This window comes from Antechinus flavipes, chromosome 3 (assembly GCF_016432865.1).
Source record: "Antechinus flavipes isolate AdamAnt ecotype Samford, QLD, Australia chromosome 3, AdamAnt_v2, whole genome shotgun sequence".
NCBI lineage: Eukaryota > Metazoa > Chordata > Mammalia > Dasyuromorphia > Dasyuridae > Antechinus > Antechinus flavipes.
This window is the reverse complement of record NC_067400.1, coordinates 455,042,504-455,066,809: the sequence shown is the minus strand read 5'-3', so window position 1 is coordinate 455,066,809 and position 24,306 is coordinate 455,042,504. Positions and strand designations below refer to the sequence as shown.

Sequence of the window (24,306 nt, the reverse complement as noted above, 5' to 3'; positions counted from 1 at the left end):
AATAACTAAACAAATTTTAAAGCATCAGAACTCACAAAAAGATGGAGTGAAACAATCTTCCAGCTGAAGACTAGTTAGGAGGACAACAACAAAGATCTGTTGCACCAAGGTGGAACTAGCACAGTCCCAGTCCCAGCCCCAGGAAACCTAAAGCAGGCCTTAGGATAAGCTCTCAGCCCAGGAGCACCACAGGCAACTTGGAAGATCAGCAAAAAGGGTTTGTCTCACTAGGGTGAGAGGGAAATCCCAGCAAACCAGGAGAGGATCTTGGGAGCCACTAAGCTGGCAGTGGCCCCCGCTGGAGTAGCAGCAGCAGCTTCCAGAGGACTCGGCCCATATATAAGTCCTCAGAAGGAGGACTCTTTATTAGCATTGAGGAAGCACTCTGCTGCTGTAGCACATTAGAACTTAGTAACAGCCACTGTAGAGCAGGGACCTTCCTCACAATTCCAGGGCAGAAAAGAGTGCTTGAGGTCACTCAAACACATTCTCTTCAGATCATAATGTCTTGGAAGAATTGAAGACTTACAGGTCCCAGGGGAAAGCAGCTGCATAAAATCCCTGAAGGTTGGGACAGTGCATTCTCCATCCTGGAAACAGAGCTTTATTTTAACAAAGCATTAAAAGCCGAATAATAGGCTAGAAAATGAGCAGACAACAGAAAAAGTTTCTGATCTTTGAAAGTTATGGTGAAAAGGAAGATCAAAACACACACACAGAAGAAGCTAACAAAGTCAAAGCTCTTATATCCAAAGACTCCAAAAAAATAAGAATTTGTCTCAGGCCATGGAAGAACTCAAAAGGGATTTTGAAATTAAGTAAGAGAGATAGGAGAAAAATTGGGAAAATAAATGAGAGTGATACAAAAGGAAACAAAAGCTAATGAGGAGAAGAATGCCCTGAAAAGCAAAATTGGCTGAATGGGAGAGGAAGTACAAAAGCTCACTGAGGAAAATAATTCCCTGAAAATTAGAATTGAGCAAATGGAAACTAACAACTTTATGAGAAGTCAAGAAACAATTAAATAAAACCAAAAGAATGAAAAAAAAAGAAAACAATGTGAAATATCTCAGTGGAAAAATAACTGGGTTGGAAAATAGATCCAGGGGAGGTAATTGAAAAATTATTGATCTATCTGAAAACCATGATTAAAAGAAGAGCCGAGACACCATCTTTCAAGAAATTATCAAGGAAAACTGTCCTGATATTCTAAGAACCAGAGGGTAAAATAGAAATTGAAAGAATATACCAATTCCTTTCTGAAAGAGATCCCAAAATGAAAACTTCCAGGAATATTATAGCCAAATTCTGGAACTCTCAGATCAAGTAGAAAATACTGTAATCATCCAGAAACAAACAATTCAAGTGGAGCCACAGTCAGGATAACACAAGATTTAACCACTTCTACATTAAAGGACCAGAGGGCTGGGAATAGGATATTCAAAGAGCAATGGAGTCAAGATTACAATAAAAAATCACCTACCCAGCAAAATTGAATATAATCCTTCAGGGAAAAGGTAATGTAGAATGTGACAAATGCCAAAAGAGAGAAATAAATCATAGTAATAATTTTTGTTGTTTAGTTGTTCCATTCATGTTTATTTGTGCTGCAATTTGGATTTTGTTGGGTTTCTGGATTTGTTTGCTTGCTTTTTGGAGGGAGCAGCAGGAGGGGATGGAGTTTGCAAATATACTGAACTGGTTTGTCATTTCCTTTCCCTACTTATTTTACAGATGAAGAAAGTTAAAGTGTTTGAGGTGAGATCTGAACTTAGGAAGATAAGTAACCCTGACTCCAGATCCAACACTAACCACCCAAAATATAATAATAATAGTTCACAATTATATAGTATAATTCACAACTCATATAGTTATTAGGGTCTCACAATAATCATTTAAGGTAAGTAGAAAGAAGTAATCTTTTCTTTCTTTGAAGAGGACATTTTTACCTAGAATGAATCTGGATTAGAGAAAATTTCATGGGGAAACTAGAACTTGAAATAAGTCTTAAAAGTTATCAATGGCAAGAGATTTAGGAAGAAGAAGATGACTTCAAGCAAAAGTAAAAGTAATCACAGCTGCTTCTTTGTTTGAATAAGAGGATACTGAAAGAAATTTAACTGAGTTAAAGCTGGAAAGGCAGGTTTAGGACCAATCTGGGGAAACTTCTGAATTTCAGGCTATGTGTAAATTTTATCTTGTTAGGCAATATGGAACCATGGAAGATATCTAAAAAAGGTAATGCTTTGATCCCAACTGTACTTTAGTAAAATTCTTTTGGCAGCAGAATGGATCAGAAGAAAGAAGATCAAGTTGGTATAATAAGCCTGAAAAAAGCTAGGAAGGGTCTCGATGAATATTGCATAGTTTGAAGAGACAAATGTGATTGTTAATCTGGATATTGGGATCAGGCAGAAGATTTGGGTAAATAATGTTGACATTAACAGAAATTTTAAAAAATAAAAGACAAAAGCAGGTTTTTAGAGAGGATATTTAAATTCATTCAGGAATAAGTTATATACACATGTCCAAGCAACTATACAAGGAACCCTTGTGTTAAGTGGCTGGACATACTTTGAAAAGGATGACGCAATATTTTCCTAAGTCTCTTCTTCATACTTCAAGTGATTCTTTTTTATTTAGTTTTCTTTTAATTTCCCTCAGTCTCCTTCTTTCAAAATCTCATTGGCTCTAATTCTACCTACTTTCCCAATCACATATATTCTCCTTCCCATCTTCTGAAAGCCTCAGTCTTAAAATTGTTTTAGTGAGTAGCAAATTCTAACAGGTCCAGGCTCAGATAAAACTGCATCTATAGATTCATCTATAGATTACAGGAAGAGGGACAAAAGTAATGATTAATTTTTATATATAGAAGTGGTTCTGCATTAAAAGTTTCCCCCTTAAAATCCTATTTTTCAAGTTCAAAAGTTCATAACTTATGAAATTAAATTAAATCAGCTTTAAAAAGTCATATTATTCAGTCTCATATAAAAAGGGCTTTAAAAAGTTCAGTAAAAAGAGGCTACTCAGATTAGAGACACGTTACAAAGAGAATTTCAGAAAGGTAAAGATCTAATACAGAAAAAGTTTAATAGAAAATAGAATTTTTGTGTCAAAGAGAGGTTTTATTTTAAGAAGTAGGCTGCTTCAAATTGACTCTTTAAAAACACAAAAGAGAAACTAACATATCCTGATCTCATAACTATCCAGAGTAGAAAGGTCTTACTAACCTGTAATTATAAATGGCCTTTGTAAAAAAAGAATTTGCTCCAATTTTTTAAAAACATATCCTGTTTGTATTTAAATTTTCTTTTTTGCTGTTTTAGTAATTTTTTGTTAAAGTGACAACTATCTTATGGTCTTTTTTGCAGGGAGAGAAGAAAGGGGCACAGATGGACAGATTTAATAAATATTTTTATTTCCTTTACATAGAAAATTCAGGTAGAATGCTAAAGGTTTCTTAGTTTATAGTTCTAAAAGTTGATCTATATTGTTATTTATTCTAGTTATACTACTATAGCTAATAGCATCAACAAGACAAAGTGGAATAAAAAAAAATGACAAACTTCAAATATCTGCTGGAACTTGCTTCAACTGCTAAAAAATTGACTAAAAAGTCACTACTACAGGCTTTAGTTAGCTAGTGATTTAGGACCTCTGTCTGGGCTAAAGGCTATAGCCTAAAACTGATTTTTATTATATAGCAAAGTTATAGATACAATCAAGGTAGGAGAATTCCAAATGAAGGTTTTTTTATAAGCTCCATTTTTACTACTAATTACATTGTGAAGCTCTTAGCAGGGTTTATCAGAAAAGAGAAATTCTGCAATTATAGCAAGTGGCCATCACTGTTATATCAGTTCCCTTAATATGACAATACTCTTGAAAATGAACATAGAATCCTATTACTTAGCACTGTAAAGAACTTAAGAAATCAACTCCCCCAACATAAGCCTTATGACCCTATTTATTCTAAGTTATAAAAAACAAATAACTTAATAACACACATCATGACAAAAGACTACTTACCCATTGGCCAATTGTCATACACATGCTTTGCAATATCTGCTGCTGAATCATTAGGAGAAAACAGGAATTCTTTAGTTTTTCCACTCACTAAGATGAGCCGTAAATTTATCTGAAAGGGAAAAAAAAAACTCTTTTGAAAAAAAAAAACTTACCATTTTATAGGAAAGTAATAATGTAATGTCTTAATTCAATCATGTGATAAAATTTAGATACAACCATTTTGTGACAATTTTTATTTATCAAAAACAAAAACAAAAAAACTGTCCAGCTTTGCTTAGTTTAAGTTGTCCCAAATAAGAATATTGCAATATTTTGACATTTAAGACTATTTTTTAAAAAAAGTAAAATTATAGTATTCTTATTAGACTCATTTTAAATCTGTTTCATAAAGTGATATTTTTAAAAGTGTACATTTCTCTTGGTACATCATGATGTTTTCAAATTCATCTACCCTTCTAGAAAAAGAATTACTTCCCAAAAGATTTGATTTTTTTGATGCCACTTTACCTTTATCAGTAAATAAAACAATTCTATAAAGACTGTCAATAGTCTTTTTTTAAATAGAAATTTTTTTATTAAAGCTTTTTATTTTCAAAACATATGCATGGATAATTTTTTAACATTGACCCTTGCATAGCCCTATGTTCCAAATTTTCCCCTCCTTTTCCCCACTCCCAACCAAGATGGCAAGAAATCCAATGTTATACATGTTAAAATATGTTAAATCTAATATATGTAAACATTTATAAAATTATCTTGCTGCATAAGAAAAATCAAATCAAAGAGGGAAAATGAATAAGAAAGCAAAATGCAAGCGAACAACAACAAAAAGAGTGAGAATGTTATATTGTGATCCACACTCAATTCCCACAGTCCTCTCTCTGGGTGTAGACAGCTCTCTTCATAAGATCATTGAAACTGGTATCAGTCATCTTATTGCTGAAAAGAGCCACATCTTTCAGAGTTGCTGTGTATAATGATCTCTTGGTTCTGCTCATTCACTCAGCATCAGTTCATGTAAGTCTCTCCACGTGTCTCTAAAATCATCCTGCTGATCATTTTTTTATAGAACAATTCCATAGCATTCATATACCATAACTTATTCAGCCATTTTGCAAATGATGGGTATCCATTCAGTTTCCAGTTCCTTGTCACTACAAAAAGGATGATCACAAGCATTTTTTGCACATGTGGGTCCCTTTCCCTCCTCTAAGATCACTTTGTCAATCAGTCTTGACACTACATTTTAGAAAGAGGCACATACGATGTAACTTAGAGATGAACCAATATAAATGGACACAGCTGAAAAAAGTTCCAAGAATTATTCAATTATAGATTCTAAAAGAGCATCTTTAGTCTGAATAGTTTTATTACTTAAATTAAAAAAAATAACTAATTAGAACTTTACTAATTAAATTATTAATATATTGGTTTCTCCTCATCAGTATGGACAGTATAATTATTTGGGGGAGGGGGTAATAAACAAGAAAGGTTCACTGTGGAAGCCTGAGGGATGGAAGAAGAGAATAATGGGGTATAAAGACCGCTATTTTAGCACATTTTTTTATTATAGTTTTTTATTTACAAGAAATATGCATAGGTAATTTTTCAGCATTGACGATTGCAAATCCTTTTATTCTAACTTTTTCCCTCCTTTCCCCTACTCCTTTCCCCCAGATAGCAGGTTGACCAATACATGTTAAATATGTTAAAGTATAAGTTAAATACAATATATGTATACATGTCCAAACAGTTATTTTGCTGTATAAAAAGAGTCAGACTTTGAAATAGTGTACAATTAGCCTGTTAGCACATATTTTCAACTCACTGTACATTTATTTAATGAAACTGATTTACCAATTATCATCTCCTCTTCCCTGGATCTGTAGAGAAAGAATGAGAAATGCTCTATCTGGGATTTGACTAAACCCTGAATTGAAAAACATTAATATAAAAGAAATCTAGAAATAAGGTAAATCACTAATATTTAATGTGGAAAAGTGCTATAAAAGGTTTGAGTTCGAATACTGAATAAACTGCTATCTACTGCACAATTTCTAGTATAAGACAATGAAAATATTCTTACTGAAAAGCACTTTTCATATATTTGTAGTTTTCCTAGAGACTTGCTAGTCTAGAATAGACATTATAATCTCACTTAATATATGAGATCTGATGACATATTATCTTAGTGGTGTGACTGTACAGGAGTAATATGAGCCAGGAACCAAGTATAGTAAACGTTCTTTACATTCTGTATGACAGAATTTCTTTGAATTCCCCTTGCAGAAATGATCAGATTGCAAAACAACAGCAACAATAAAAACTCTATAAATACCGTAGTTTTGATTATTTCCCATATCAAATGACAAAAACCATGGTACTTAAAACCAATCCAACTACTAATGGGAATATACTTTAAATCTATTTACCATAAAATTGTTCTTTATTGATTGTAAATATCACTATTTATAGATGCATACTTTACTTTTATGCACATATATACACATACTCATGCACATATTTTGAACTTAAAAGAGTCTTTTGATGAACAGACTACAAACTACCCCATTAAGATACTGCTAAATGAGTTATATCATCGGTATTATCTAAGCTTTTATGTTTTTAACTCAATGTAAGATTCTTAAATTTTTATAAAAATAGCATCTTTGTGACATTAAGGCTTTAGACAAACTTTGTACTTATGACAATATATGTTAGTTCTTTTCAAAGGTTTAAGATTAGTCTATATTAGAAGCTCATTCAAATTATTCTATTTGTAAGAGAAAGTCATCTGCAAAAGTTTCTTTCTGTATAGGGCATTATTTTCTAAACTTGTTTAGAGTTGGAGAATCTCTAGGAAGATCTTACTAATATCTGTTGTTAAAGTTGAAAAAAACTGATACTTTATATCATATCATTTTTTCATAGGTATCATCAATTATTTAATAAAGTAATTTACAGAAACACTTTTACAGTATAAAAATTTTGCACATGAAATCAGTTGAGAAAAATGTGAACCAGAATGAAATGATCACATTATATTTTACAAAACAGAGCAATTAAACACAAAAGAATTAAATTTCCATCTGAAAATTCCAAACAAACTATATATATATATATAGTTTGTATATATGTATATACATATTTGGTTAAGAGTATTAAGTGATGAGAAAGTAAATGTTGAAACAGTGAATAGAAAGCAGGTCCCAGAATAACACAACCTGGATTCAAATTCTGTCTCTGACGCATACTTTTAGTGTGTCCTAGGTAAAATTAACCTCTCAAAGTACTAGGCTATTAAGTTGCAGAAAAGGAGCTGAGCTACATCAATAAGAAGGAAGAAGTAATAAATATACTCTCAATTCCCTATTAAGTGATGTGGTTCACAGAATTAAGAGTCCATTGGGATCCAGTTAAATCCATATCCAAAAGGATTCCCAGGATAGCACACCCGAGAAGATTTTCACTCAAACAAGCATTTATTAGAGCCAACTATATTAGCTAGTACAGATATTGGACTAAATACTGGGTATACATATGCAAATACAAAGATAAAATAGTCCTTCTGCCCATAAGGAACTTAACATATTTGATGGGAAAAATAATATATATGGACAAGTTAAATAAAAGATAATTAGGGAAGGATGGAAAGGAAGGAAGCAATTAAGCTGGGGAGAATATAGCCTTTGTTGATCTTAAGCTAGGAAGGTGGTGCTGGAACTAATCATTGAAGGAAATGAAGGATTCTATAAAGTAGAAGAGAGAAGGGTTACTTACTTTCCAAGCACAGGAATAGCTTGTAGGAAAATCAGTGACAGGAAATTGTTATACTGTATGTGAAGGATCACAAGTAAGCCAGTTTGGAGGGACCACAGAAAGATGGATTTTATTGACATGTAGAGGATGGCTGGGAAGTAAGGAAAATTGGAAGAAGGAAGATCAATTACAAAGTTTTCATGATAGTCCAGTAAAAAGTTAATTGGGAACAAGCCAGCATGATTGTGATGAGAAAAGATGGGGGGTGGCCAATGATGGAGAAGTTGTATAGGTAGAACAGTATCTGGCAACTGGTTAGATATGAAGAATGACTGAGAACAAAAAATTTTAAGATCTCTGTATTGAAAAACTGGATCCAGAGGACAGCTCCCATCATATAAAGAGGGTAGTTATGAAAATGGGAGATGCTTTTGGGAGGAAAGAATGATGATCTTAGTACTGGATATATTGAATCTGAGGTGCCTATAGTATAGTTTTTCTTAAATTTGACTAATATTACATGATATAAAGAAAAGAGATATAATTAACATGTAAACTTCATACTACTTGAGATGTACAGAATAGAAGGCTATATATTTTAAATAAAGAACAAAAAAAGAACCCATCAATGTGGTCATCTATTCATAATAATACTTGAGAAATTAAAGAAATTTGATTGGAATACATATCCAATTTTCCCACTTGCCATCAAATTTTCGGATCTTATTGCTTCCTGATTTTATTATCTAAGTCTAAAAAACATTATTCCTTACAAAATAATCCACATCTTAAAATTCCACTGCTACCAAAATTATAAAGATATTTTAGAAATCTGACTAAAAGAAAACAATTTTGTTTGTTGCCAAACTTTCCTTCCACACTTAAAAAAAAAACAACAACAAACTAAGCAACCTCATTCAGAATCTATCTTACTATCTGGATTTATGTGTGCAAAATTGTTAGCATTTTAGGTAACAAAACTGACCCATGATCAATTTTTTTGACTTTATTAGCTTGACACCTCCCTTTCTACATTTCAAAATCACTATTCCATTTCTAATTAACAATATAAAATTCTAGCAATTTAGATGGCATATCAATCCAGGAGATCAAAAATGGCTTTGGGCTAAACAATAAAATCAAACAATTTACAAAAGCTTCAAAAATTACTTATTTTGAGAATAAGAAATAGGTCCTGGGGAAGGGGGAATAAATTAATTTCCAGTAGAGCTTACCATTTTGATGAGTATTAAATTGAAAATAGCTAAGTGGGAGAATTTTTTTCAGTCTGCATTTCCTACAGACTTCAAGCCTGCAATTTAAAATATAACACAAATCCTAACTTGCTGAATGCAGATTGTGTACCAGCTGCCTGAAACATGTCAAGGCAATATTTCTTTCAGTTTCTTTGATCTCAAAAATGCAATTCCAAATGTGTCTGGAGAATAGAGAGAGTAGTTCTTTTAAAAATAGAGACACTTTATTCCTGTGTTCTTTGCCATTCTTCTTGTCTTTCACACAGAAAAATCACAGATAAAGACATAAATTCAAAGAAATATTGAGAATTTTTTGCAATTTAATTGTAATTAAAAAAACATCAACTTGTGCTATATCACTTTTAATAAAAAAAGGTTAAGCTCATTATTGGGCTTATATCCCAAAGAGAAATTAAAGAAGGGAAAAGGACCTGTATGTACAAAAAATGTTTGTGGCAGCTCTTTTCGTATTCCAATAGATTTGGGATGGAAAATGACATCTGCATCCAGAAAGAAATGTTTGTGGCAACTAGAAACTGGAAATTGAATGGATACCCATCAATTGGAGAATGGCTGAGTAAATTGTGGTATATGAATGTTATGGAACATTATTGTTCTGTAAGAAATGACCAGCAGGATGAATACAGAGAGGCTTGGCGAGACTTACATGAACTGATGCTGAGTAAAATGAGCAGAACCAGAAGTTCATTATACACTTCAACAATAATACTATATAAGGATAAATTCTGATGGAAATGGCTATTTTCAACAATGAAAGGATCCAAATCAGTTTCAATTGATCAGTAATGAACAAAACCAACTACACCCAGCGAAAGAACACTGGGAAATGAGTGTGGACTTACACTCTTTCTGTTGTTTGCTTGCATTTTTATTTTTCTTCCTAGGTAATTTTTGCCTTCTTTCTAAATCCGATTTTTCTTATGTTGCAAGATAACTATATAAATATGTATACATATATTGTATTTAACATATACTTTAACATAATTAACATCTATGAGACTACCTGCCATCTAGGAAAGGGGGTGGAGGAAAGGAGGGGAAAAATTGGAACAAAAGTTTTTTCAAGGGTCAATGTTGAAAAATTACCCATACATATGTTTTGTCAATCATTTATACCTATTGGTCTTTCAGCCTTGACCTCAATCCCAAACTAGAAACCTAGAGTCCCATTTTCTTTTTTTTTTTTTCCCCTGGGAGACAGGTGGATTCATGAGTTCAAACCAATTATATGTACTCTTTGGAAAGTAACATGAATCAATCTATACAATATATGTATATTAGTGCTAATGAATATAATTTCCAAATGAAGAAAAAGAATAGGTGAATGAATTGCTATATTCAAAACCATAGTAAAACTAGTCTTCGTGTTATGCTTATATTCAAAAGGTTGCCTTGATTTTAGGCCCAAACTTGAACTTATTGTAGTATTTCAAAAAAATAAATTTTAGGGACACCCAGGCAGTACAGTGGATAGAGCACTCAGGAGGACCCAAGTTCAAATGTGACCTCAGACACTTAACACTTCCTAGCTGTGTGACCCTGGATTTGTGTGTGTGTGTGTGTGTGTGTGTGTGTGTGTGTGTGTGTGTGTGTGAAATGTGATGGCAAAAATAAAATGAAATAAAACAATAAATTACTAGAGTCTAACCTGGAAAAAATATTGAAAGGAACAAATGCTTTTATAATACAAATTTTGTAACAGCTAGATGGTTGTCTTCTTATTGGTTGCAGCTACATTTTTAATGTATTTTAATAAATACTTTCTCAGAGTTGGATAAATTCTGTTATCAGAAAGTCTTTCCAATAAGTTTATGCTATGTTGAATAGATCATACTTAGTTATTACCCTCACCCCCCACCCCTCCAAACTGAATCCTTATTCAGATAGGGATAAAATTTAGTGATATTACAGAACTTCAGTTTATAGGTTGGCCTAGATGGATTCTGAGGCCCTCCCCAAATCTGAGATTGAGATAATGCATTGGTTATTTTAAATATCCATTTAATGATAGGTATTTTCATTATTTTAGACCTCAGTCAAATTCAACATTCAAGTATTTTAAAGAGAATTTCAGCTTGTGTAAAAGACAGCTGCTTTAATAGTGGGGTAAACATGAGAACATTATTTATAACTCAGTATGTGACACATTTGAATATACATGCTTGTCTAAAAATAAAAGCTCCACACACTTGAGATGACTTTTTGTTTTTAAATGTGGACTACAGATCCCTCTACATTGTACGATCCCTAGGGGATCCGATTTTTATGATCCAACCTCTGGATTTTAAATTATAGTTACTTTTTAGGCTACAGGGACCATTAATGATATAGAATAGTAGTATCAAACTCAAATAGAGACAGGAGTCATTAATCATTACAATTTAATCTAGTTCCTGCCTCTCTCAAAAGTATTGCATTTGACACTTACAGTGTAGAATACCATGTTCCTTATTCTCTAGGAATTTTTGAAATAATGAGAACATTCTGCTACATAAAATTTCAAAGTCTGGTATAAGAAACAGAATTTTGGCTGAATTTGGAATCAGAGAACAATGTCACCTGCTTCCTACCAATGTGACTTAGGGTATTTCACTTAAACCCATCTAGGCCATTTACATTTAATGAGGCCTAGTACTATTGGCCTAGAAGTTAATCAAGATAAAATGGCTTCTAAATCTAATACAATGATTCCCGGTTTAAAACAGCTCCAGCTGAATTCTCTCCTTGGTAACCTAGTCTCCTCTACCTGCCCAGTCTTTTTATAGCCTTTCTCCCTTCCTCTCCCTTAAGTACTACATTACAAATAACACTAGCTTCTTCCCATAAGACGCTTGAACTTCTCATTCTGACCATGTTCTGACCATGTTCTCTCCTTCAAGTCCCGGCTTAAAAATCCACTTTCTAGAGGATGCTTTCCCATTCTTTTATAATTTTGGTGTCTAGTCAAGGAAATGGAAATTAAGGGGACAGCCATTAGTTGGAGAACGACTGAATAAGTTATGGTATATGAATGTAATAGAATATTATTGTTGTTCTATAATAAATGATGAGCAGGCTGATTTCAGAAAAGCCTCGAAAGATTTTCATGAACTAATGTTGAGTGAAGTGAAAAGAAACAGGAAAACCTTAGACACAGTAACAGTAAGATATTGTGATAATTAAGTATGATAGACTTAGCTCTTCTTAGCAATATTGTTATCCAAAACAATTCCAATAGACCTGGGATGGAAAATGCCATCTGCATCCAGAAAGAGAGAACTATGGATAGTGAATGAGGGTCAAAACATAATATTTCCACTTTTTTTTTGTTTGCTTTTTTTTTTCCTCATGGTTTTTTCCCTTTTGTTCTGCTTTTTCCTTCACATGACTAATACGGAAATGTTCAAAATGATTATACATGTATAACTTTTAACATATTGCCTGCTGTCTTAGGAAGGGGAAAGGTAAGGAGAAAAAATCTGGAACCCAAAATCTTACAAAAATGAATGCTAAAGACTATCTGTACATGTAATTGGAAAAATAAATGCTATTGAGAAAAAAAAAATTAGTGCCCATTTACCTTACAATTTATACACAGATGCTTATATGTTATTTCCCCCACTTCATGTGGCTTGTAACTCCTTGAGAACAGGCCCTGCTTTTTCATTTTCTTTATGTATGCATTGTTTAACTCATTGAAACACAAATAATATTGAATGACTGACTAAATTTTCATATCTACTTATGAAGTTGTCACAGAAGGACACAAAATAGTTTTAAACTACCTATCTGATAGAAATATTTTTATTTTTAAAGTTTTACACAGTTCACCAAACCCTGTGGTATACTTTCAGATGGGAAGCCTTCCTTAAAAATTTGTCATTAAGAGGATAAGAAAAATGTGAAGAAAGTATTTAATGGGTTAAATTTCTGGAAAGGGTGCTGCACACAATTGTGAGACATGAATAATGCCATTAAAGAATTGAGGTTTCCTGGCTTTCTTCAACAATGAGATGAATCAAATCAGTTCCAATAGTGCAGTAATGAATAGAACCAGCTACACCCAGCGAAAGAACTCTGGGAAATGAGTGTGAACCACTACATAGAATTCCCAATACCTCTATTTTTGTCCACCTGCATTTTTTATTTCCTTCACAGGTAAATTGTACATTATTTCAAAGTCTGATTCTTCTTGTGCAGCAAAATAACTATATGGACATGTATACATATATTGTTTTTAACATATACTTTAACATATATTGGTCTACCTGCCATCTGGGGGAGGGATGGGAGAAAGGAATGGAAAAATTGGAACAAAAGGTTTTACAATTGTCAATGCTGAAAAATTACCCATGCATATATCCTGTAAATAAAAAGCTATTAAAAAAAAAAAAAAAAAAGAATTGAGGTTACCACACTATAAGCTATCAAAAGTGCTTGGATGGACTGAGATGTTGTCTTTAGGTTAACAGAATTTCTTTTCTTCATCATCTCACCTAAGCATGTCCATCATCAATAAAATAAAACTTACTGAAACTGCCATAGGTGTAATATTATACACCTATTGTGTAATATTATATCTTATAAGATCCAGAAGATTAACCCTAATTTTCTAAAAGGTATAAAATACTTCAATTTTTATCTTACAATTTTCTTTAAAAACAACTGTCAGCTGTTTCTGATGTGAAATTATTCTAATAAAGTAGAAATACTTGAGATCACTTTTATTATTTTTACTAATTAGCCAATATTGTTTAGAAACTTCAAATTTCATATTCATTAGTGTGATAGAAAGCAAGGAAAGTAAAATTTGTGCTAAATTTTAGAACATGAATGAAATACAGAATTAACATCTGAAGTAATTTTTTAAGGTACCAGTGTTAAAATCTTATCAGTCTATCAAGAAGGTTGCAGTATATACATATCAAAGTGTTTTATTATAATATACTTCTGTTTAAATTAATACATTGAGAAACTTTTTAAAGTATAGTTGCCTACAAACTTCCATTTCAGTGGATAAGCAAATGAAATGTGCCCTTAGGCCTTAGATGATAAAGAAATATTTTGTAATTTTATTGTGATGCCACCCCCACAATATTAAACATTAAGTGATGACAATGGATAGAGGATTATGCTAGGCGCGAGAGGAGATTCAAACTTCAAATAAAGAAGAGATCCATCTTAATTCAATATTAGTGAGATGTCTAAGATTTCATGTCATATGGGCCTCTGAATTCAGAGAATCAAGTTGAACAATTTTAAAATACTTTTTTCTTCTAAAAATACATTCTTACAAATTTTTATGATAGCAAAATGGCAAACACTAAAAATTAAGTCATAAGATATTCTTGAAAAAAATCCTTCAAAATTTAAACTACATTAAAACTACCTTTGAGATACCACTACTTCATTTAGCAAGAGGTAATAAATACACTTCTGCCTGAAGACTAATAAACAGACAACCAAAAATAATACCTAAGATGTTAACCTGAATGTAAAATATAGAATAGTATAAGAATTACTCTGAGCTAAGATTCTTTTCTCTATTGTAGGGAATATTTTATGGTAAAGTGGTATTACCCCATCTTCCAACTACCAAAATTCTTTTATATTTATCTATTTTTATGTATACTTTACATTTAAATGTTGTCTTCTCTGATTGAGAACAAGATGTTTGAGGAAAGGTACTGTATCACTTTTGTCTTTTTTCCAGTGTTCCAGTAAATATCAGAAGGTATTTAATAAATGCTTACTGATTAATTGATGTTACAATGCTATAAATGAACTTCCAAAGGGGGGAAAATTTCTAAGAGCAGATGGAGTTTACAAATGAATTCTTTTAAACATTCAAAAAATAATCATTTCCAATACCAAATAAACAATAATAACAACAACAATAACAATTACTAGCATTCATATAGCACCTTGAAGTTTGCAAAGTATTTTATGATTAAAACTTCATTCTTTCCTCACAAACTTATAAGGAAAATTAATAACGTTTAAATTAATAAGTATTTATATAATGATTATGTAATCAAATCAAAGTATTTTACAAATATTATCTTATTTTATCTTCACACTAATCTTGAAGGACAGATTCTCTTATTATTCTGATTTTACAGATGAGGAAAATGGAGAAGACATAAGTAAAGTGACTTGTCCAGAGACATAGAGCTAGGATGTGTCTGAGGCTAGATTTGAATTCAGGTCTTCCTGACTGGTCCAAGGCTCCATCTGTTGTGCCAACTACCTGCGTTTTTTATATAGGAAAATAAGCCATTCATCCCGTCTTTCTATGACACAACTATGGTTTTGACAAAGACAAAGCAGACAAATAAAACTACAGACCAATACCACTGTCATAAAAGATTAATGAAATATTAGCACTACATAAGAAAGATTATAAATTATGATCAGATTGGGTTTAAACCTTCTGAAATCCATGCTAACCCATGTTTGTTTTCAGGCCTATACTACTATTAGAAGTACTGCTCAAACATTTTTTGATATCTGTTATATATGTGTATGTTATGAACTTTTTTTTTTTTTAATAACCTCCTTAGAGAAAATGCCCAGAAATAGAATGGCTTGGTCAAAGAGTATAATTAACTTAAGTCATTTTTTTGGTAATCCCAAATTATTTTCCAGACTGGTTAGACACAATGATTAGTGTGTCTCTTCCCAGAATCCTTTCCAAATTTTCTAATCTTTCTGTCAATCTTTCTGTCAATTTTTGGCTATTTGCAGGGTATATGAATTAAAACCTATTAAAAGTTTTATGATCTCAAGGAAATTTTAATGTATATTTCTTTCATTATGAGTGATTTAGAGCACATTTCTATATAGTCATTTGTAGTTTGAAAGTCTCCTATTGAAAACTGTTTCCTTTTACCATTTATCTATTGGTAAATTCAATCTCATGTGTCAATTTTTTATTTATCCTAGATATCAGATTTTTATTGGTGATATTTAATGCAAATATTTCCATATTCCTACTATTGCAAAGCTTTTAAAAATGTGGCTCACACCTGTAAATTAATGTGGAGATTGCAAAATTATATAAGAAATGTTTGACTAATATACCTATCTACCACGGGTCACATAAAAAGTTCTTGGGTGAAAAGGGATTGCGAGTAGAAAAAGTTTTAAGTCCTATGATAGTGGACAGTCCCTCTTTAATAAATTATTTTTAATACATTGTGTTTGGGGGGGAATAAAAAAGAATCAGTGATTTAAAAGAACATGATTTCAGAGGGCATTTATCTTTCTAGAGGCAATCTTCCAACATTCCAAAAAGAAACAATGTTCATATCTTTAAAAGGTCTTTTAAATCTATCTTGCATAGATAACATTATTAAACACCTCCAGAAAATGACACCATACCACATTTGTAGATATTACTCAACTTTTCAAAAAACTACTATTTCCAATTATAACTAATGTACTTGAAAAGGAGAAAAGCATAAAGAAGTTAATGAGAAAAAAGGCAAACATCAATTGAAATGATCTGAATCACTACACATTTAAAGTTTCCATTATTCAAGTATTATTAATGTAATTATTCTAAACTCAGAAATATATATATATATATATATATATATTTTTTTTTTTCCTACACAGTATATTATATTATAGGACATGGTCAACCTTCTCTCCTTTAAAAGAAGAATTATTTAGCTTTAGTTAACTCTTACTGAAGAAGATATAGCCAATTTTTTAATATAGAACAGTAGTTTCCACTGAAGTTCAAAAAGCCACCCTACTAAGCCTAAGGCCCAGCACAAAGGGGTATGTGGTCAATCACAGAAAGAGAAGATATAACTTATTTCCTTCCTTCCCATACAACTAATTATCACATATACAACCATATCTACACCAATATTCCTTCCTTCAGCTTTTAATCTCTAAAACTGTCACAGGCCATTCAAGGGTAGTTAAAAGCTAAACTAATGTGCAGAGATCCCAATAAGAAAATGCTTTCCCTACACTTTTAACTCTAGATCATCCCACAAAGAACATTTGGAGGCAGTGACCTGTGAGTGTTAGGCCTGACTCCCTCTTTTCCATTCTAAATGAGACACAAGTCACATGGGGAGAAAGTTAGTATGATGAATTGTGACCAGGATTGTAGATAATCATTTTATTAGCTTCCATCCAAACCCAGGTATCTTCCAATTTATCTATTACTATGCAAAGTACCACCATCTTTCTATTAACCCAGTTTCTTATATCTTCCATATCAACTTTGACTCCTCATTTTTCCTAATTTCCAACAAATTTCTTTTCTTTTTTCCCCTCCTGAGGCAACTGGGCTTAAGTGACTTGCCCAGGATCACACAGTTAGGTAGTGTTAAGTGTCTGAGACCAGATTTGAACTCAGGTCCTCCTGACTTCAGGGCTGATGCTCTATCAATTGTACCACCTAAATGCCCCTCCTAACTTTCAAGGTACAGTACCCTCCTAACTGATTTCCCTGTCTCAGATCTATCCCCATAGTTTTCATAATGATCTTACTAGAATGCTGGTTTGATGATGCCATGGTTTTACTACAGAGTAATTCACTATTGACTTTAGGGATCAAATAGTATTTCATTCCTCTTAATTTCTATTTTTAAGAATCTTATAATGTACATAATTATTATCATTGTAGCAAATGTTTAATCTATAAAGAAATATACCCATTTGAGGATACATAATGAATGTCCCAAATTTTTATTGATGAGGTAAAAAAAGTTTGGAGCCTAGAGATTTAAAGATAAGAAGATTGAGAAATTCTGTTATGATAACACTGGACCTCTACTAGTTCACCCCAGGTCTTCCACTTTATTTTACTATGCCAGATTTAGTCAAGTGATAGGTTGGAAACCAAAATGGTTGCAGGTTAAGAAATGTAGTTTAAAAAAACAGCCAATAACTTTAATAATCTGGTGTTTGACAAACCCAAAGACCCTAGTTTTTGGGATAAGAATGTATTATTTGACAAAAATTGCTGGGAAAATTGGAAATTAGTATGGCAGAAACTAGGCATTGACCCACACTTAACACCGTACACCAAGATAAGGTCAAAATGGGTTCATGACCCAGGCATAAAGAATGAGATTATAAATAAATTGGAAAAAGCACAGTATAGTTTACCTCTCAGACCTGTGGAAGAGGAAGAACTTATGACCAAAGAAGAACTAAAGATCACTATTGACTACAAAAATAGAAAATTTTGATTATATCAAATTGAAAATTTTTTGTACAAACAAAACTAATGCAGACAAGATTAGAAGGGAAACAATAAACTGGGAAAACATTTTTATAGTCAAGGTTCTGATAAAGGCCTCATTTCCAAAATATATAGAGAATTGACTCTAATTTATAAGAAATCAAGCCATTCTCCAATTGATAAATGGTCAAAGGATATGAACAGATAATTCTCAGATGAAGAAACTGAAACTATTTCTAGCTATATGAAAAGATGCTCCAAGTCATTATTAATCAGAGAAATGCAAATTAAGACAACTCTGAGATACCACTACACACCTGTCAGACTGGCTAGAATGACAGGGAAAGAAAATGCTGAATGTTGAAGGGGATGTGGGAAAACTGGGACACTGATACATTGTTGGTGGAATTATGAACACATCCAGCCAGAGAGCAATTTGGAACTATGCTCAAAAAGTTATCAAACTGTGCATACCCTTTGATCCAGCAGTGTTTCTACTGGGCTTATACCCCAAAGAGATACTAAAGAAGGGAAAGGGACCTGTATGTGCCAAAATGTTTGTGGCAGCCCTATTTGTAGTGGCTAGTAACTGGAAAATGAATGGATGCCCATCAATTGGAGAATGGTTGAGTAAATTGTGGTATATGAAGAAATGTAGTCAAACAGCAGCAACAAGATTATGTGATGATCAACTCTGATGGACGCGATCCTTTTCAACAGTGAGGTGATTCAGGCCAATTCCAACAGACTTGTGATGGAGAGAACCATTCGCATCCAGAGAGAGGACTGTGGGAACTGACTGTGTATCACAACATAGCATTTTCACCTGTTTGCTTGCTTTTTTTTTTTCCTTGCTCATTTTTTCTTTCCTTTTTTAAATCTGATTTTTTTTATATAGCATGATAAATGTGGAAATATGTATAGAACTATATGTGTTTAACATAAAAAAAAAGAAATGGAGTCAATTACTGTTTGATGAAATTTAAGAACAAAGCGGTGATTGATTTTGTTTTTTGCACCCATGTGTGTTTAACAAATGATATACAATACTTCTTTATAACAATAAAATCACAAGATTATAGAGACCTAGAAGGGACCTCAACTCATCACTTAGTCCAAATCCCTTATTTTCAATTGAGAAAACCATGACAGTTGAGAAAACCATGACAGAAATAGGAAGAGTAGCTTAGTTGTTCAACATTACAAGATCTAAGTTTTATGGATCTATTTTGAACTCAGGTCTTCAAAGTCCAGACCCAGAGGTTGTTATACTTGTCATACCATTATTTATTAATTATGAATTTTATATACCAAGTACAGAATATGAACAAGAAAATAAGCTTAGAATTTTAAAGCAATGAGGAAAATGCAAACTTTGGCTGACAGGTCACTGTAAAAATGGACAATGAATGAGACTATTTTGTTCAAAAAACATACTGAAAAAATATAATAATAATAATGCAAGTTAAAAAGCTAAAACATGTACAGGGAAATCTATAACCTCCTATTTAAATAGCACATTAGTAGCCTTAAATCAGTTCAAATCTGTAGGCCTACATATTAAACATATTAACATATGTTAAACATATTAAAATATTTTAACATATTAAAATAATTTACAGATATCACAAAATCACTGAAAATTTTTCTGAAATTATAAAGAATGAAACCAAGACATGGGTTCTTAATCTTTTTGTTATGAGTCATGAAACCTATGGCAATCTAGGGAAGCTTGTGAATTATTTCTCAGCACAGTATTTTAAAAAACATAAAATAAAAACATAGGCCTACAAAGGAAATAATTTCTATTGAAAACATGTAAAAAATTTTTTTCTATCCAAGTGCATTGACCCTGATTAAGATACTGATGCGGACAAATGTCTTGATTTAAGGAAAAAGTTGAATAATGAAGAATACTGATTCATAACTTACAGTTATTCTCTGGGGAAGTTAAGTTAATAAGATTTTATTAGATGCCTATTATAATGCGGGTACTGTATTAAGAAATGGAGAGACAAAGTCAGGAACAAGCCCTGCTCTTAAGAAGCTCACAATCTAATATAATAGACAATATGCAAAAACTGTACACTAGCATTAAGGAGGAGTCACATAAGGCTTAAAATTTTAGTATGGAAACTTGTGGACATTTAGGAAAGTATGATTCCTAGATTAATCAAGAACAAGTCATAAAAACTAATCTAATTACATCAGTCAGGTGGTATAGTAAATCCAGCATAAAATCTGGCCTAAGATACTATTGTAAAGTATTTCTCAACCTGTGTCCTCATCTGTAAAATGAAAATAATAGTACTTGCCGTCTAAGTTTGTTGTAAGGATAAAATATTTTAAAAATATTTTTCAATGGTATTTTATTTTTCCAAACACATGCTAAATTAGTTTTCAACATTCACTGGTGCAAAACCTTGTGTTCCAAATTTTTCTCTCTCCTTTTTCATCCCCTCCCCAAGCCTGCAAGCAATCAGGTTAAACATGTTCTATTTTTCTAAACATATTTCCACATTTGTTAAGCTATGCAAGAAAAATCAAATCTGAAAGAAAAAAAATGAGGAAAAAAGCAAACAACACCACTTTCCTCCTCCCCCAAAAGGGTGAAAATACTATGCTTTTGATCCACATTCAATTTCCATAGTTTTCTGTCTGGATGCATATGGCACTATCCATCCTAAGAATATTGGAATTGCCTTGAATAATTTCACAGCTGAAAGGAGCCACTTCTACTATCACAGCTGATCATCACATAATTTTATTGTTACTATGTACAATGTTATCCTGGTTCTGCTCACTTCTCTCAATATCAATTTATATAAATTTTTCAAGGCTTTTCTGAAATCATCTTCCTGATCATTTCTTATAGAACAAGAATATTCCATTCTCTTCTTATACCACAACTTATTCAGCCATTCCCTAACTAATGGGCATCCACTCAGTTTCTACTTCCTTGCCACACATGTAGGTCTTTTCCCAAAGAGAGATTAAATCACTTTTCCAGAGTCACACAGCTAATGACCAAAGCTAAATTTGCAATTAATTCTTTTTGACTCCAAAGCCACAGTTCTATTCACTGAAACACCAACTATCTCTAAAGAACACTAATACTTTTTTGCTATTTGCACTTTCACCACCTCATTGAGCTTTACTTGGTAAACAATGGGAAGCCTTTGAAGGATTTTTGAATTGTAGAAGGATGCATCATATTTTTGTAATAGAAAGAGCAATATGATAAAAGTTTGTGTAATTAGAGAAATCAACAGAAATCATTGTCATTATAATAGCTTCTTCACAAATATTAAGTTTCTTCCAATTAATTATTTGCTCTTCCTGGGACACATATACCTATGTCTCCACTTATAAAGGTTTCCTGTTGTGTATGAGATAAACAGGACAACATGATAGTTGAGACCTTTTGCATTCTTATTCTACTCTATGTGGCCAGAATGATTCACATTTTTTCTTCTCCTATCCTTTATGCTTGAGTTAAATACAATTACTCAGTGCCCCCTAAGCTACAGTTATATTTTTGTTAGTATTGCCTTGACTCCTTTAATTAAACTCTTCCGTTTCTAGGAAATACCCCTGCCCTTGCATCTCTGATTGCTGAAAGCCTAATTCTTCTTTAAAATCTAGCTCAAATATTACAGTCTCCATGAAGCCAATATAAAATAATATTTGTAAATAAACTGGCAAACTTTAAATCTCCATGTAAATGTTAACTATTCTTTTCTCTTTTTTTATAGGGCAACGAGAAATTGCAAATAAGAGTAATTCTTTCATTTTTAAAATCTGATTTAAAAAGCACTGGAGTGCTTTGTATTTCCTTCTCGGGTTCATTTATAGATGAGGAAACTGAGGCAAACAGGGTTAAATGACTTACCAGAGCCACACAGCTAGTTAAGTGTCAAACTAGATCTGGAAGACTGCAGGCCAGACACTCTATCCAACGCGACAACTAGCTGCCTGATTACACAGCTAGATAAGCTCATTTTTAAACAATGAGTTGCAAAATAACTAAATGTGAGAATTGCAATATTATGATCTATTATGAATGACTGTTTGATTTGTATGTCTATATGCCCAGGATTGTGTAAATCTTTCTTAGGCAAAAAGGGATTATGAGTGGAAAAAGTTAAAGAAGTCCTAGTAGCTCAAACACAAGATTTAAATCCCAATATTCCTTACTCCAAAGAGAGCTCTCTCTCCAGTATACCTCAGTTGAATTCAGCCTACAGGTTTCAAATTGCCAAAGGTATTCTCTGAGAGGAGATTGAGCTCAGTAGGCAAGCCAGTCTGTTTATTCAAGGATAATTTTTGTGGCAAACTTACTTATTCATTATGTGGACAATATTTCTAAAAAATTTGTTATGTTCTGCCTTTGTGTACAAATATTAACATACTTCAAGTGCAGAATGAAAAATGATTTTCTGATAGTTACTTAGAAAATGCTGAAAAGAAATAGTTTTTAGATAATGCTACAAAAATGCAATTCTACAAATTATTGTATTTATTACAAATGCCATGCTATAAAGGAATAAGGCATACCACCCTGATTATGACAAACAGCTGCCTTAAAGAAGAGAGAAAGAGAATAGAGTTTAAAACCATCCTATTATTTCCAGTGTTTGTCAGATAATTCATTGTGCAAAGATGATAGAAAGATCTCCTAGTTAAGAAGAGTACATTCTATCTCTCTATCAAGAAAACAATTGTTTCAAAGTTCCCATATTTATCTATTCAGCTGTAAAGAGACGTTTTGCATCAAGCTAAAACTAGAAGACACTGTCACTTAATGGTGCCACAGAAAGCTGTGACATCATCTTTTTAAATATTGGCATTATTTGTAAATTAATCCATTTTGAATACTAATGAATATAAATAAAATTGTGTTTGATTAATTTCTTCACAGATAAAGTTGATGAGTTTTAATAAGTAATCTATTAGTATATATGGAATGAATGTGACAAATTATAAAAACTAAAAAGAAATATATATCAAGAAAGAACTAGGTGAATAAGATATACACTTCTGTCTAGCTTTTCTATTATAAAACATCAGTAGTAATGACAAAATCCTGTACCGAAACATATTCTCTGAATTAAGGATATCATCACAGCTTTGTTAACCTACATTATTCTATGTAGATGCTAATCATTAGAGATGAAAGCATCCTACAATATATTACTTTTTATAATAGCCTTTGAAAAAAATAGGATGCTTTCATATAGCATCAATGAAACAATTTAGCATGAGGATTGCCAGTAGCTATGTTAGAAGGCAAAGACAGAGTAGAGCTAAGCAATACAAAGGTATAATTTAGAAAACGAAAAATAATAATAAAAAAAATTAAATAGAATAGCCTTTATTGGATAAGAAAGGAGAATCCAAATAGAAAAAAGAGATAATTCATAATGTAATTATTTTGATTCAGTAATTAAATTATTAAGTATTTCCTATATGCAAAGCACTTTGAAAAAGCTGAATATTTCCTTGTCAGAGAAACAAAACTGAAACCAAAAGGTGTTTAGTACAAATGTTTAGTCAGAGCTGACATTTATAGCACTTTTAAGTTTGCATCTCCTAAGACTTTCCCAACAACCCTACAAAGTAAGAACTATTGATATTATTACACTTGTTTTCCATGTGAGAAAGACAACTGGAGAGGTTTTTTGCCTAAATTTACAAAGCTGGTAAATTTAACAGTGGAGGAATTTGACAACAGGTCTTTTTCACTGCCAAGCCAGGACTCTTATGTCACGCACTTCTCTTTTCACCAGTGTGTTCACATATAATGACTTCCCCAAATTAAAAAGGTAGAGCACAATGGATTATGTATAATCTTTCAAAACCATTTTAAATCATAAATTAACTATCATATATTAATGAATTTGGCAGTCATTCTATTTGAATATCTTCATTTTAAAGTAACTTATGAAGTTCAGAGAAGTCAAAATCTAGAAGGAATAGTAAGCAACTTCTATCCCAGAAGCAGTAAAGGTTAAAAAAAAAAAAAAATTCTAAATAGTTATCTGTAAT

General features: G+C 32.1%; 1 protein-coding gene across 1 annotated transcript in view; it reads right to left on the bottom strand.

Annotated features, from left to right (window-relative positions):
• UBL3 (ubiquitin like 3) overlaps positions 1–24,306 on the bottom strand; it is a 78,723-nt gene that overhangs the window by 10,849 nt on the left and 43,568 nt on the right. Inside the window, exon 2 of the mRNA XM_051986517.1 lies at positions 4,033–4,141. Within this exon, the coding sequence (XP_051842477.1) occupies positions 4,033–4,141 (109 nt within the window). The remainder of the gene's footprint in view (positions 1–4,032; positions 4,142–24,306) is intronic.